The following is a 16,287-nucleotide window of genomic DNA, read 5'->3' as shown; positions in this document are numbered from 1 at the left end:
AAATATCCTGAATGAAAGATATCTGGCACTGATTATACTATTTAAAAATCAGACTACACTTTTGCCTGTTCAATATTAGTAATGAGAAAGAAAGAGCTTGTATTTATATAGCGCCTTTCACAACCACCGGAACTCTCAAAGCGCTTTACAGCCAATTAAGTACTTTAGGAATGTAATCACTGTTGTAATGTAGGAAACGCGGCAGCCAATTTTGCGCACAGCAAGCTCCCACAAACAACAATGTGATAATGACCAGATGATCTGTTTTTGTTATGTTGATTGAGGGATAAATATTGGCCAGGACACCGGGGATAATCCCCTGCTCTTCTTCGAAATAGTGCCTTGGGATCTTTTACGTCCACCTGAGAGAGCCTTGGTTTAATGTCTCATCTGAAAGACAGCACCTCCGACAGTGCAGCACTCCCTCAGCACTGCACTGAAGTATCAGCCTAGATTTATGTGCTCACGTCCCTGGAGTGGGACTTGAACCCACAACCTTCTGACTCAGAGGCGAGGGAGTGCTGCACCAACCAATCAAACCAATCAAACCATTTAAAAGACTTCTCCTTCACCTTCCACCATCCATTTTGGTTCTCCGCAATTGAGTAAACTCAGATTTGTGACATAATAAACATGTGAAAAATTAAATAATTATAAATAAAACACTAAAGATTTTCCATGGTGTGCAACCAGATGCATTGGATCGCCTGGGTGAAGTGACTATCAGAAGATCAGGCAGGTCGGCACACACATCTGTAAAGGGACCGGTCGGATTTTTCCACTAAAAATTAATTTCATCGGTCGGCAGTGCCATGGGGGATCAGCTATTATATTCAAATGGATGTAAAAGATCCCATGATACTATGTGAGGAAGAGCTGGGAGTTCTCCTGGTGTCCTGGCCGACAGTCCTCCCTCAGCCAACACTACCAGATACAGAGCACTGTTCACCAACAACTAAGAATGTTCTGTGCATATTTTTATCTGTGTTCTTGGGATATGGGCATTGTTGGCAAAACTGGCAGTTATTGCCCATCCCTAGTTGCCCTTGAGAAGGTGGTGGTTGGTCTTCTTGAAGCATTGCAGTGCGTATGGCAAAGGTCCTCCCGCAGTGCTGTTGGATTGGGAATTTCAGGATTGTGACCTAGCAACGATGAAGGAACGGCGATATATGCACAAGTTGGGATGGTATACGACTTGGAAGGGAACTTGGAGGTGATGGTGCCTCCATGCACATGTTGCCCTTGTCCTTCTAGGTGGTGGAGGTTGTGAGTTTGGGAGATGCTGCCCTAGAAGCCTTGGCTAGTTGCTGCATCTTGTAGATGGTACACGCTGCAACCACTGTATGCTAGTGGTGGAGGGAGTGGATGTTTAATCTGCTGGATGGGCCTCTCATTAATTTGGCCAAGTTTGGTGTCGAGCTTCTCGAGTGTTGTTCCAGCTGCAACCACCCATTTGTTCATAAATCCCTGCCATACTTGTGATTAAAACTAAGCCCTAAAAATTCCTGGCAGGCCACTAGAAGTGCAATATAGATTTAATAGAGGTATTCAACATTGTGAAATGTTTTGATAGATAGGGAGAAATGTTTCCACTGGCAGGAGGATACCGATTTACAGTAAGTGACAAAAGAACCAGAGGGGGAAATGAAGTTTTGTTTATGCAACGAGTTGATCTGGAATGCACAACCTGAAAGGGTGATGGAAACAGATCCAATAGTAACTTCCGAAAGGGAATTGAATATGTACTTGAAAAGGAAAAAGTTGCTGGGCTATAGGGCAAGTGTAAGGGAGTGGGACCAATTGGATACTAATTGGCATGAGCACATTGGGCCACATGGCCTCTTTCTGTGCTGCATGATTCTATAAGTGCAAAGGAGCAGGACTTCTGCCTGCCAAGCCATATTGGCCATACAAGTGGCAGAACTGGAGGGACTTCTAGTGGGGACATTCATCCCGAGCATCCGACGTCTGACAATGGTGGGGGTGAAAGGGCATAAAAAGCATCTGTGCCCTCTCCCATCAGAATTCTTCAGCAGGATCTCCCCAGATTCCCAGCCCCGCTTTGTCCAGATTGCATAACTTCCGCACCAGGAAACCACAGGAGTTTCGAGGCTCACATTCCTTTATTTGATGCAGGGTTATATCCACTCAACACAGGGATCTCCATTAGGAGTCACTCAAGACACGCATTCAGGTCTACAACCTGCGATCTGCAAAATATTGCCACCTCTTATAACAGCATCGATGTGGAGTGGCTTCTAGTTTGTTTTTATGTGTGACAAAACTACGGTGTGAATTTAGGCAGATCAAATTTAGGCCAAGGTTGAGAAATCATCTCAGGGAGGTAATCCCACAGCTCTCTTGCCTTCACACTACAAACTATAAAATGTTCCTGGATGACTGCACTGGAAACCTTTTGCAGGCTTCTAAAATCTCTTTAGTGTTAGTGAAGCAATTCTGCCCACACGTACAATTTACTCAGATTGACGCAAGTCATTCACACATTTAGATTCCATGCGTAAACCGCTGGCATTCGATACCGCAAATCTTTTTTTTCAAAAAGATACTTTATTCATATAAAATTTTCACAATCACATTGGAAAATAGTTCAGTAACTTGCGGTCAGCAATTCCATACAATTCGTTTGGATGCTGACAGCAGTTCCATACAATGCACTAGCGCGCATTTCATTTCAAGGTACAGTTTAGTACAATCCATAAATCACGTTACATGTAGTACTGTGCAAATAAAGGTATTACATGGAGCAGATGAGAACAGGTTTACATTACATTCCAGGATACAGTTCAATGCTGATCACGAATCACGTTACATGTAGCACTATGCAGATGAAAGCAGTACACGGAACGGATGAGAATACATTTACATTTCTTTACAAGTTACTAACCAGTGCAGAGACTTTCATTATACATGGCACAACACAGGTGTTTTTCAGTATATGGTGCTCTATGTATACAAGCAGATTAACAAGTACAGCCCGAGGGGGGTCTGATTCCATTCCCTGGGTTTATCGTGGCGGAAGGGTCTTAAAAGTGGCTCTTCCCCACCGTGCCTTTGCGGCGACTGCACCAACCTTTAGTGCGTCCCTCAGCACGTACTCCTGGACCTTGGATTGCGCCAGTCTGCAACACTCAGCCGTGGACATCTCCTTGCTCTGAAAGACCAGCAAGTTTCAGGAAGACCAAAGTGCGTCTTTCACCGAGTTGATGGCTCTCCAGCAGCAGATGATGTCTGTCTCGGCGTGTGTCCCTGGAAACAGCCCGTAGAGCACAGAGTCCTGTGTTACGGAGCTGCTTGGAATGAACCTCGGCAGCAACCACTGCATCTCCTTCCAGACCTGCCCTGCAAAGGGGCAATCCTGAAGGAGATGGGTGACAGTCTCGTCCGCACCACAGCTAACTCGAGGGCAGAGTGCCGTGTCTCTGAAACCCCGGCTGTGCATGAAGGATCTGACGGGTAGGGCCCTCCTCACCGCCAACCAAGCTACGTCTTTTGTTTCTTAACTTGTCCCATTACCATCTCATTTTTGCCCATTATCCCTTTTGTCTCTTAAATCTCTTCTGCCCACCACCCTATCACAGACCTTCCCTTTGGTTCTTTCCTCCCCTCCCCCTCTCACTGCCCCTGCACTTCCTTAAGAATCTGTTACATCTCGAACTTTTCCAGTTCTGATGAAGGGTCACAGACCCGAAACGTTAACTCTGTTTCGCTTTCTACAGATGCTGCCTCACCCGCTGAGATTTCCAGCTTTTTCTGTTTTTACTTCCCTTTATATAGCACCTTTCATGACCTCAGGACTTCCCAAAGCGCGTTACAGCCAATGAAGTACTTTTGAAGTGTGGTCACTGTTCCAATGTAGGAAACTATAGCAACTCACTTTTTTGGAGTGGTTCAAATGTTGTAATATTGGGAAGTGCTGAAAGGCACATGAGGCAGTGGTTATTAATAACCTGTTGTCATGTCACTGAGGCTGTTCAATGACAAACAGAGGTTAAGATAAAGTTGTGAAACTGCCAGAACTCTTAATTTAATCAAGATATTCGAACAGGTGTCATTTAACCAAAAAAAATTGTGAACATTCACTTCAGTTAAGCTTTAACTTTAATATCTCAGTAAAGTTCCAGCTGGCAACTTTCTTCCCTTGAAGGTGCCGGCTCCTGTGAGATATGGTCGTACGGACATTGGCTGCATACCAATGCCTCATCCAAGTGTTTTTCAGGGTATCCGACGGGGATGGGGGAGGGGAACGAGGTAGAAGTGGGCATCCGACCTGAAACGTTAACTTTGTTTCTCTCTTCACGAATGCTGCCTGACTTGCTGAGTATGTCCAGCATTTCCTGTTTGTATTTCCGATTTCCTGCGTCCGCAGCATTTTGCCTTTGTATTCGTAATCCAGAGAACCTGGCTTCAAATCACTCCACCGCAGTTTGGGAACTTGATTTCAGCTTACAAATTTGGAAATAAAAAGCGGGTAAAAGTGGCCATGAAGCTGCCGGATTGTCATAAAAAGCCAACTGGTTCAGTCGGGAAGGAAACCTGCCGTCCTTGCCCAACTGGCCCATTTGTGACTCCAGTTCCACACCAATGTGGTTGCCTCTTAACTGCTCTCTGAAGTGGCCGAGCAAGTCACCCAGTTGTACCAAATGACTCGAAAGAAAAGCAAGAATCAAACCAGATGGACCACTCGGCTGTAACCTAGGCATCGAATCAGGACATGACAAATGCACAACCAGGCCAGTCAACCCAATAAAGTCTTCCTCACTAACATCTGGGGTGGCTGGTGACATAGTTGGGAGAACTGTTCTACAGACTAGTCAAGCAACAGCCTAACATAGTCATACTGACAGAATCATACTTACCAGCCAATGTCCCAAATTCTTCCAACACCATCATTAAGTGGGGCACATCGGTATACAGTCACGGAGGAATGGCTTGTGAGTTCTCAACATTGACTCCAGACCCCATGAAATATCCTGATTGCAGGTCAAGCATGGGCGAGGAAACCTCCTGCTGATGACCTCCTACCGCCCTCCTTCAGCTGATGAATCAGTATTCCTCTACATTGAACTCCACTTGGAGGAAACACTGAGGGTAGAGAGGACACAGAATGTACTCTGGGTGGGGCACTTCAATGTCCATCACCAACAGTGGTTCGTTGGGGTTAGATTGACTGAGGGTGTTTGCTGCAAAGTGCTGGTGTCAACAGGAGCCTTTGTCTTCCTCATACCGCGGTACATACAGAGTAGGAAATGAGCAAAGAAGGTTGGAAAGACTTCCGAAGCACTGAAGCTCGCATGTCACCTTAGGTCGAAGGGGCGACACGAGGGTTTCATGACAATTAATAATGGGTATTTAAGGATGACAATCAGAACCTTTTATGAACCTTAATTGGCATAGTGCCTTCTTAGAAGGCATGGCTCCTCTTATCGAGCCTGGCCTGACAAGATTGTTAAGGTGCTTCCTACACTGAGTGATGGTGTGGGTGCATGGAGTGATGGAATTTGTGTGTACAGCTCCGGCCACCTCCCTCTACTGGCCCCGAGCCACTCTATGGGGTCACCTGTCTTTCAATTCCAAATACGGCCGCTTTTCCTGTCCCTGAACTGCTACGTTTAAAGCCTACAGCAGCATGCTGTTTGCTGCCCTGCAAATGGGAGAGCTTTCTCACTCAGAGAAGTTTGCAACACCAGGACGCCACCCAAATTATGCAAATTATCTTGACCCCGGAACCTATGGCCAGGGTAGCACTCATATCATCGAGAGAGCAGAGGTCCGAAATACCTCCCCCCAACCCCCCGCCCACCACCTTGCTTCTGGTGGGGAATTACAACCCTGTGGAAAATCTAGCCCCGTACGATGTTATAAACACTTGCAACTAAAAAGCCACCAGATGGCAAGTTTCCACTTAACACCTAACTATCACTTGATATCTGTCAGTCTAATCTGACGAGGAGTTAAATGGCAGCTCTTACTGTAAATTCTCAGGCAGTGCTTGGAACCTTGGAGGTTGAACACAATGAACTGCTTTTAAATAGTTTAAAATGCCCCACTTTGCTAAACGAGAAGCAGTGTTTTATATGTAAACTTTTAAAATATTTATTACATCGAGGGGTACTTTGAAGCTATTTCTTATGCAGAGATTGGGTTGACGCCCAGTTGCAGACAGATTTCCGACACAATCGACATTCTCATGCCAACTTGATCTCGTCACTGAAATTAGCCTCAGGGAACTCTGGGGATACGTCACTGCTTTAAGAAGTAGGATGGGTGGGAAGAAACCTTCACCCGGAAAACACACTGATACTTTGCGAAATGTGCTTTGAAGGAACAAGCGAGGTATTGTGTAGGTATTATTTGGTATTTAAATATTTTCTTCCGTACAATTGTCAGTCTCTAATCCCATTGCAGCTGCCCTCACAGTTTGCATAGAAACATAGAAAATAGGTGCAGGCCCTTCGATCCTGAACCAACATTCAATAAGATCATGGCTGATCATTCACCTCAGTACCCCTTTCCTGCTTTCTCGCCATACCCTTTGATCCCTTTAGCCGTAAGGGCCACAGCTAACTCCTTCTTGAATATAGCCAACGAACTGGCGTCAACAACTCTCTGCGGCAGAGAATTCCACAGGTTAACAACTCTCTGAGTGAAGAAGTTTCTCCTCACCTGGGTGTCATGGTTCATCAGTCATTGAAAGTTGGCATACAGGTACAGCAGGTGGTGAAAAAGGCAAATGGTATGTTGGCCTTCATAGCTAGGGGATTTGAGTATAGGAGCAGGGAGGTCTTACTGCAGTCGTACAGGGCCTTGGTGAGGCCTCACCTGGAATATTGTGTTCAGTTTTGGTCTCCTAATCTGAGGAGGGACGTTCTTGCTATTGAGAGAATGCAGCGAAGGTTCACCAGACTGATCCCCGGGATGGCTGGACTGACATATGAGGAGAGACTGGATCAACTGGGCCTTTATACATTGGAGTTTAGAAGGATGAGATGGAATCTCATAGAAACATATAAGATTCTGACGGGACCGGACAGGTTAAATGCGGGAAGAATGTTCCCGATGTTGAGGAAGTCCAGAACCAGGTGACACAGTCTTAGGATAAGGGGTAGGCCATTTAGGACTGAGATGAGGAGAAACTTCTTCACTCAGAGAGTTGTTAACCTGTGGAATTCCCTACCGCAGGGAGTTGTTGATGCCAGTTCATTGATATATTCAAGAGGGCGTTAGATATGGCCCTTATGGCTAAAGGGATCAAGGGGTATGGAGAGAAAGCAGGAAAGGGGTACTGAGGTGAATGATCAGCCATGATCTTATTGAACGATGGTGCAGGCTCGAAGGACCGAATGGCCTACTTCTGCACCTATTTTCTGTGTTTCTATGTTTCTATCTCAGTCATAAATGGCTTACCCCTTATCCTTAGACTGTGTCCCCTGGTTCTGGACTTCCCCAACATCGGGAACATTCTTCTTGCATCTAACCTGTCCAGTCCCGTCAGAATTTTATATGTTTCTATGAGATCCCTTCTCATCCTTCTGAATTCCAGTGAATAAAGGCCCAGTCGATCCAGTCTCTCCTCATATGTCAGTCCAACCATCCCGGGAATCAGTCTGGTGAACCTGCGCTGCACTCCCTGAATAACAAGAACGTCCTTCCTCAGATTAGGAGACCAAAACTGAATACAATATTCCAGGTGAGGCCTCACCAAGGCCCTGTACAACTGCAATAAGACCTCCCTGCTCCTATACTCAAAACCCCTAGCTATGAAGGCCAACATACCATTTGCCTTCTTCACCTCCTGCTGTACCTGCATGCCAACTTTCAATGACTGATGTACCATGACACCCAGGTCTCGTTGCACCTCCCCTTTTCTTAATCTATCACCATTCAGATAATATTCTGCCTTCGTGTTTTTGCCACCAAAGTGGATAACCTCACACTTATCCACATTATACTGCATCTGCCATGCATTTGCCCATTCACCAAACCTGTCCATGTCACCATGCCTCTTAGCTTCCTCCTCACAGCTCACACCATCACCCAGTTTAGTGTGATCTGCAAACTTGGAGATATTACACTCAATTCTTTCATCTAAATCATTAATGTATATTGTAAATAGCTGGGGTCCCAGCACTGAGCCCTGCGGCACCCCAATATTCACTGCCTGCCATTCTGAAAAGAACCCATTTATCCCAACTCTCTGCTTCCTGTCTGCCAACCAGTTCTCTATCCACGTCAGTACATTACCCCTAATACCATGTGCTTTAATATTGCACATCAATCTCTTGTGTGGGACCTTGTCAAAAGCCCTTTGAAAGTCCAAATACACCACATCCACTGGTTCTCCCTTGTCCACTCTACTAGTTACATCCTCAAAAATTCCAAAAGATTCGTCAAGCATGATTTCTCTTTCATAAATCCATGGTGACTTGGACCGATCCTGTCACTGGTTTCCAAATGCACTGTTATTTCATCTTTAATAACTGATTCCAACATTTTCCCCACTACTGATGTCAGGCTAACCAGTCTATAATTACCCGTTTTCTCTCTCCCTCCTTTTTTAAAAAGTGGTGTTACATTAGCTACCCTCCAGTCCATAGGAACTGATCCAGAGTTGATAGACTGTTGGAAAATGATCACCAATGCATCCACTATTTCTAGGGCCACTTCCTTAAGTACTCTGGGATGCAGACTACCAGGCTCCGGAGATTTATCGGCCTTCAATCCCATCAATTTCCCGAACACAATTTCCCGCCTAATAAGGATATCCTTCAGGTCCTCCTTCTCACGAGACCCTCGGTCCCCTCTTATTTCCGGAAGGTTATTTGTGTCTTCCTTCATGAAGACAGAACCAAAGTATTTGTTCAACTGGTCTGCCATTTCTTTGTTCCCCATTATAAATTCACCTGTATCTGATTGCAAGGGACCTATGTTTGGCTTCAGTAATCTTTTTCTCTTCACATATCTATAGAAGCTTTTGCAGTCAATTTTTATGTTCCCGGCAAGCTTCCTCTCATACTCTATTTTCCCCATCCTAATTAAACCCTTTGTCATCCTCTGCTGAATTCTAAATTTCTCCCAGTCCTCAGGTTTGCTGCTTTTTCTGACCAATTTATGCCTCTTCCTTGGATTTAACACTATCCTTAATTTCTCTTGTTAGCCACGGTTGAGCCACCTTCCCCGTTTTATTTTTACGCCAGACATGGATGTACAATTGTTGAAGTTCATCCATGTGATCTTTAAATGTTTGCCATTGCCTATCCACCATCAATCAACCCTCTAAGTATCATTTCCCAGTCTATTCTAGCCAATTCACGTCTCATACCATCGAAGTTACCTTTCCTTAAGTTCAGGACCCTAGTTTTTGAATTAACTGTGTCACTCTCCATCTTAATAAGGAATTCTACCATATTATGGTCACTCTTCCCCAAGGGGTCTCGCACAACAAGATTGCTCATTAGCCCTTTCTCATTACACATCACCCAGTCTAGGGTGGCCAGCCCTCTAGTTGGTTCCTCCAAATATTTGCCCAGAAAACCATCCCTAATACACTCCAGGAAATCCTCCTCCATCGTATTGCTACAAATTTGGTTAGCCCAATCTATATGTAGATTAAAGTCGCCCATGATAACTGCTGTACCTTTATTGCATGCATCCCTAATTTCTTGTTTGATGCTGTCCCCAACCTCACTACTACTGTTTGGTGGTCTGTACACAACTCCCACAAGCGTTTTCTGCCCTTTGGTATTCCGCAGCTTCACCCAGACAGATTCCACATTATCCAAGCTAATGTCCTTCCTTACTATTGCGTTAATTTCCTCTTTAACCAGCAACGCTACCCCACCTCCTTTTCCTTTCTGTCTATCCTTCCTGAATGTTGAATACCCCTGGATGTTGAGTTCCCAGCCTTGGTCACCCTGGAGCCATATCTCCATGATGCCAATTATATCATATTCATTAATTGCTGCCTGTGCTGTTAATTCTTCCACCTTATTATGAATACTCCTCACATTGAGGCACAGAGCCTTCAGGCTTGTTATTTTAACACACTTTGCCCTGTTAGAATTTTACTGCAATGTGGTCCTTTTTGATTTTTGCCTTGGGTTTCTCTGTCCTCCAATTTTACTTTTCTTCTTTCTATCTTTTGCTTCTGCCCCTATTTTATTTCCCTCTGTCTCCCTGCATAGGTTCCCATTCCCCTGCCATATTAGTTTAACCCCTCCTCACGCATGTATATAATTGGTGCACTGTATGTCATTCCATTGGCATTCAATGTTTATTGCAAACACCACTTCAGTGATTTTTCATTTTCTCTTTAAAGAGGATTCCACCCTTGTGCCAGTATAGTACACAAGGCACAGAAATGAAAAGAGGTCCCATGGTAAGAAACAGATCCTGATGTAAAACAGATACCAATACCTCTGCCAAAGATGCTGAATCTTGCTGGGGTGCATTTCTTGGCTGCTGGCAGCCCTCCAGTACCTTGTTCAAGTGTCTGTTCTTGATGTGTGAGCCTAGTCAGTTAGTATCAGCAAAATATTCTACGCTGCGTGTGGGGGGGGGGGGGGGGGGGCGGGTGGTGGCGGAGGGGCAGGAGGGCGGGTATTGCAGCCGAATTGGAAACTGCTCTTATCGGACGCACGTTTTCTTTTCAGCACTAGTCACCGGATAGGGACCAGAGCAGGAGACTTGGCTCATTCTTCTCCTCTTGAGTCTCAGTGCCAGCTGCGAGGCTAGCACACTCGCCTCTGAGTCCGAAGGTTGTGGGTTCAAGTGCGACTCCAGAGATCGGAGTACAAAAAAATCTAGGCTGATACTCCAGTGTAGTGCTGATGGAGTTCTGCATTGTCGGAGGTGCTGTCTTTCAGATGAGACGTTAAACCGAGGCCACGTCTGCTCTCTCCGGTGGACGTAAAAGATCCCCTGGCACTATTTCGAAGAAGAGCAGGGGAGTTATCCCCGGTGTCCTGGCCAATATTTATCCCTCAGTCAACATAACAACAACAGATTATCCCACTGCTGTTTGTGGGAGCTTGCTGTGTGCAAATTGGCTGCCGCGTTTCCCACATTACAAAAGTGGCTACACTCCAAAAGTACTTTATTGGCTGTAAAGCGCTTTGAGACGTCCGGTGGTCGTGAAAGGCGCTATATAAATCCAAATCTTTCTTTCTTTCTCTCATCTGGCGCATGTCTTGTTTTCAGCACTAGTCACCGGATAGAGACCAGGGCAGGAGGACTGGCTCATTTTTCTCCTCTTGAATCTCAGGAACACCGACCCTATGTACATCCTCATGTTGTTACCTTGACTGAGTTTAGCCAACTCAGCAAAGGCTAGGGATCGAACTTAGGGTGTTGTAACTCTGAATGACTCAATTCCTCACTACCTTTACCATCTGACCCACCAGAGAGACAGGCCCCTATTTTATTATCAGTTCAGACTGTTAATAAGCTATGAATGGAAGATTAGGGCACACATATAGCTTTGTCTCTCTCTTTCTCTTTTTCCCTCCTTGTCTGTGCCTCCATGATCATCCTTCCGAGCCTGTTCCGCCATTCAATCAGCTATGATCTGATTGAATGGCGGAACAGGCTCGGAAGGATGAACAGCTTACCCTTGTTCCTACGATCCTGCCTCCTCTTTTTTCTGTCTCTATCCCAATGTCCATTTCTCGCCTCCCTCTCTCTATCTTTCTTTGCTCTCTGTCTCACTGCATCTCTCCTCACGGCGTTTCTCTCTCTCTCTCTCTTTCTCATTCTCCCTGATGTTTTCCTCTCTCACTCACGCCAGCGTTCCTTATTTTCCCTCCTCGACCTGTACACAGTTAGTTTTCCTCCAAAGTATGGGATTGCAGCAATGGTGCAGTTTGCATAAGATAAAGAAGAATTATTGCTCAATCAATAGATATTTTACAAGGACACAAACGTCTGTTAAATGCTGTTTCTTCCCACAGTTAAAATTTAACGGATAGTCACATGGTGAGCAGACACTTGTCCGAGGTCATTTTCTCCAGGTATAAATATGAGTCACAGAGTATGTGTGGAGACCCCAGGAGTTTGCAAACATGATGCGTTTTGTTTTAGCTGCTCTACTTGTCGCCACCGGTGAGTTCCCATTTTATTACTTAAGCGTTTTTTTCTCCCTCATCGGGCTTAAAGGACGTTCGTCATCAGGGTCCCTTTAAAGACAATATGGAACAGAGAACTCTCTAGCACCTCCTAATGGCCAACGGCAGCAACTTGGCAGCAGGATGAACGCCCATCCCCTCCACGTCTGGCAACAGGCCAAGCGATAAAGAGAAGCGACCAAAATGTCTAAATAGAAAGAGGAAAGTTACCCAGGTACCATCACAAACTAACACTGAAAAAATATCTAGGAGAGATGGACAAACATTTTCAAGAGTTAAGTCTGATACTTCACCATCTTTAAAATTATCCCTGCTGGTTGGATTAACTCTGTTAGCTATAAAAAGCTTTTGTTGGCACAGGCTTCCCAAGTGACTTGGTGAGTAAATTCACTTCCCATTGTGGTACAGAGCCACAATGAGCTGGTCGGTTTGATCGCAGGTTAGCGCTAAACTAGCTGGGCAATGAAAGGGCTGTGACAATCGACCTCAATATCTCTGAGCTAGGTAGGGCTGGAAAAATCAGGACAAAATTAAAATCACAAAAGCATTGAGGCGATCACAATGTTTTGTTTTCCAGTCTACGGCTGTGGGACGCCAACCTACCAACCCATACTCTCCAGGGTAGTCGGTGGTGTAGATGCAAGACCCAACAGCTGGCCATGGCAGGTACGTCAACTCTCAAACCAAACTGCATTTACATTCAAAACTTAATATTTCAAATAGTGAGCAGCATGTGTTGAAACTTTTGGGGGTAGAAATTGGTTATAGGCCAGTTTGAGGCGGTGACACTGCCTGGGCGCTAATTTTAGCGCCGGGCGATGTTTACCGCCTCCAACCGGGATATTCACTATTAGTGCCTCAAGAGGTGAGTGGAACGCTAAGAGAAGTGCTCCATGTTACTCTGAGGGGCGGTAGTGCGGGAGGCCTACTGAAGTTGTGGCGCTAGGATGCTGGCATCCTAGAGCCTCAAGAGGAGGTGAGGTTGTGCAGCTCAAAACCTGCAGAGAAATCAAGGCAGGTAAGTCAAACAGTACAAACAGGTAAGTAATGTAATTTAAAATGAATAAAGTTGATTGCAGCCACTTACCTTCTCCCTCGCAGCCACTTTGTCCCCGATGCTTGGTGGGACCGACTGCTTTCCCTGTCGGGAACAGCGGCGGCCGGTAAAGCAGGCGATCAATTTTGCCGCTGCCGTGCCATGCGTTGCATGCTCGATGTGGGTGACGCTATAGTGCACCACGCTATCTCTTAGCAGCACCCCCATCGCTCCATTGAAGTTTTCGGGAGGCGAGGACAACATGCCGCTGTGTCAGTAGGTGCTTAGTGGGCACTAACGGGTGGCGCAAACCACCAACTTTCGGCCCTTTGATGTTTCTTTTGGTAAAGGTACCATGTTTTGTGGAACTGCATCATGCAGACCAGGAATGTCCCATGTTGCAAGGTGGCCAATCTCAGCCAGGCCTCATCAAACCGGAGCTAGGGTTGGCGATTACCAGCCAGAGTTCCAATTCCTGATTGTTAATCAGTGATCACTGCTGGAAAAGCACACGTGTTAATTTTGGACAGGAACAGCATTGGGCTCGGCCCTGATGTGCGGCCCGCAGTCAAACAACTTTCCAACACTGAGTCTTGGCATACAGCTCGGAGCATGGTCACACATAGGAGAATACCCCAACAAAAGGGAGGAGGGAAGAAGCATTAGAGTTCCTTTCCATTTTCTCATCCTCTCCAGCACAGCATGCTCCGTGGGCTTCTGCATAATTACCCCTCACTATAACGCTAGCCATGAGGTCAATGAGAAAAGTGCCATTTAAGTGGCGGGAAGGGGTACGGGAAATAGACATGGATCCAGTCCATGTCTATTTCCCGTACCCCTTCCCGCCCTTACTCGAGAAAGTTCAATTGCTTCTGCCTGAGCCCTGGGCAGCCTGGGGCTCCAAATTATTTTCTGTTCCACAGAAACATGCTTGAAATTTGGAACCCTGCTGCCTATGGGGGATATTGGAGGAGTGGAGAGGGGGGGAGGGTTCGGTCAACATGAATTCATGTCCAAATACTCCATTGGTGCTGATCGTTATTCAGTGACCCCCTGCTGCAAAGTACGCTCCTTAAAACCTATCTCTTTGATCAAGCTTTGGTCCCCTGACCGAATATCGCCTCATGTAGCTCGGTGCCAAATTTTGTCTGATAATACTCCTGTGAAACGCCTTGGGAAGTTTTACTACATTAAAGGTGCTATATAAATACAAACTGTTACTGCGTGTCCATTATCTGAGAACAGATCAGGGTCGACTGGGATGTCCCTATGTTGACACTTTACTGAGGTGCCAGCATCTGTAAACCATACCCCAGCATGATTCCCCCACAAAAATGGGGAAAAATTGGCAAAAGCGTTTTTGTGGAAAAACATTTAAATGATGACGATGAACCTGAAGCAGAATTTCTCTAATAAAAACATTTTTTGAAGCTAAACATATGAATTTTTTGCAGATCTCTCTCCAAGTTGCTAGGGGAAGTGAATGGTTTCACACTTGTGGGGGAACGTTCATTGATCAGAGATGGGTTATGACAGCTGCACATTGCATTAAGTAAGTGACTGGTTTACTTAAAAATGAATATTAATATATTTTAAGCTGATTTTATTCTTTGGTGAAATGCCATTTAAAGTGAGGGATGAGATTGTTGTAACATTGTCCTATTAAGCTGCCCAGTGTCAGCATCAAGCACCCCCAAGTCAGTTATGGCACATACAGAATAAAGCCCTCCTTAAGAAAGAAAGACTTACATTTATATAGTGCTTTTCACGACCACCGGACGTCTCAAAACGCTTTACAGGGAATGAAGTACTTTTGGAGTGTAATCACTGTTGTAATGTGGGAAACGCAGCAGCCAATTTGCACACAAGCAAGCTCCCACAAACAGCAATGTGATAATGACCAGATAAATTTTTTTTCTTGTGATGTTGATTGAGGGATAAATATTGGCCAGGACACTGGGGATAACTCCCCTGATCTTCGAAATAGTGCCATGGGATCTTTTACGTCCACCTGAGAGAGCAGTGCAGAGGTTCAACCATATGACAATTCGGAAAGATAGACAAGAAGGGAAAGGAGGTGGGGTAGCTCTGTTAATAAAGGATGATATCAGGGCAGTTGTGAGAGACGATATTGGCTCTAATGAACAAAATGTTGAATCATTCTGGGTGGAGATTAGAGATAATAAGATAGTAAGGGGAAAAAGTCACTGGTGGGCATAGTTTATAGGCCCCCAAATAATAACTTCACGGTGGGGCGGGCAATAATCAAGGGAATAATGGAGGCATGTGAAAAAGGAACGGCAGTAATCATGGGGGATTTTAACCGACATATCGATTGGTCAAATCAAATTGCACGGGGTAGCCTTGAGGAGGAATTCATAGAATGCATACGGGATTGTTTCTTAGAACAGTATGTTACAGAACCTACAAGGGAGCAAGCTATCTTAAATCTGGTCCTGTGTAATGAGACAGGAATAATAAACGATCTCCTCGTAAAAGATCCTCTCGGAATGAGTGATCACAGTATGGTTGAATTTGTAATACAGATTGAGGGTGAGGAAGTAGTGTCTCAAACGAGCATACCATGCTTAAACAAAGGGGACTACAGTGGGATGAGGGCAGAGTTGGCTAAAGTAGACTGGAAACACAGACTAAACGGTGGCACAATTGAGGAAAAGTGGAGGACTTTTAAGGAGCTCTTTCATAGTGCTCAACAAAAATATATTCCAGTGAAAAAGAAGGGCGGTAAGAGAAGGGATAACCAGCCGTGGATAACCAAGGAAATAAAGGAGAGTATCAAATTAAAAACCAATGCGCATAAGGTGGCCAAGGTTAGTGGGAAACTAGAAGATTGGGAAAATTTTAAACGACAGCACAGAATGACTAAGAAAGCAATAAAGAAAGGAAAGATAGATTACGAAAGTAAACTTGCCCAAAACATAAAAACAGATAGTAAAAGCTTTTACCGATATATAAAATGGAAAAGAGTGACTAAAGTAAATATTGGTCCCTTAGAAGATGAGAAGGGGGATTTAATAATGGGAAATGTGGAAATGGCCGAGACATTAAGCAATTATTTTGCTTCAGTCTTCACAGTGGAAGACACAAAAA

General features: G+C 45.0%; 2 protein-coding genes across 2 annotated transcripts in view; one reads left to right on the top strand and one right to left on the bottom strand.

The window, feature by feature from the left end:
• The window catches only part of LOC139228805 (chymotrypsin-like elastase family member 2A), an 89,077-nt gene that overhangs the window by 51,677 nt on the left and 21,113 nt on the right, over positions 1-16,287 (bottom strand). The gene's annotated exons all lie outside the window — the stretch shown is intronic.
• Positions 1-16,287, top strand: part of LOC139228806 (chymotrypsin-like elastase family member 2A) — a 31,858-nt gene that overhangs the window by 3,383 nt on the left and 12,188 nt on the right. The window contains exons 2-3 of the mRNA XM_070860196.1: positions 12,718-12,806; positions 14,631-14,728. Of these exons, the coding sequence (XP_070716297.1) occupies positions 14,706-14,728 (23 nt within the window). The 5' untranslated portion in view covers positions 12,718-12,806; positions 14,631-14,705. The remainder of the gene's footprint in view (positions 1-12,717; positions 12,807-14,630; positions 14,729-16,287) is intronic.

Source organism: Pristiophorus japonicus, chromosome 18 (assembly GCF_044704955.1).
Source record: "Pristiophorus japonicus isolate sPriJap1 chromosome 18, sPriJap1.hap1, whole genome shotgun sequence".
Classification (NCBI taxonomy): domain Eukaryota; kingdom Metazoa; phylum Chordata; class Chondrichthyes; family Pristiophoridae; genus Pristiophorus; species Pristiophorus japonicus.
Note: the sequence above shows the minus strand (reverse complement) of the source record. Positions and strands in the feature narration are given on the sequence as shown.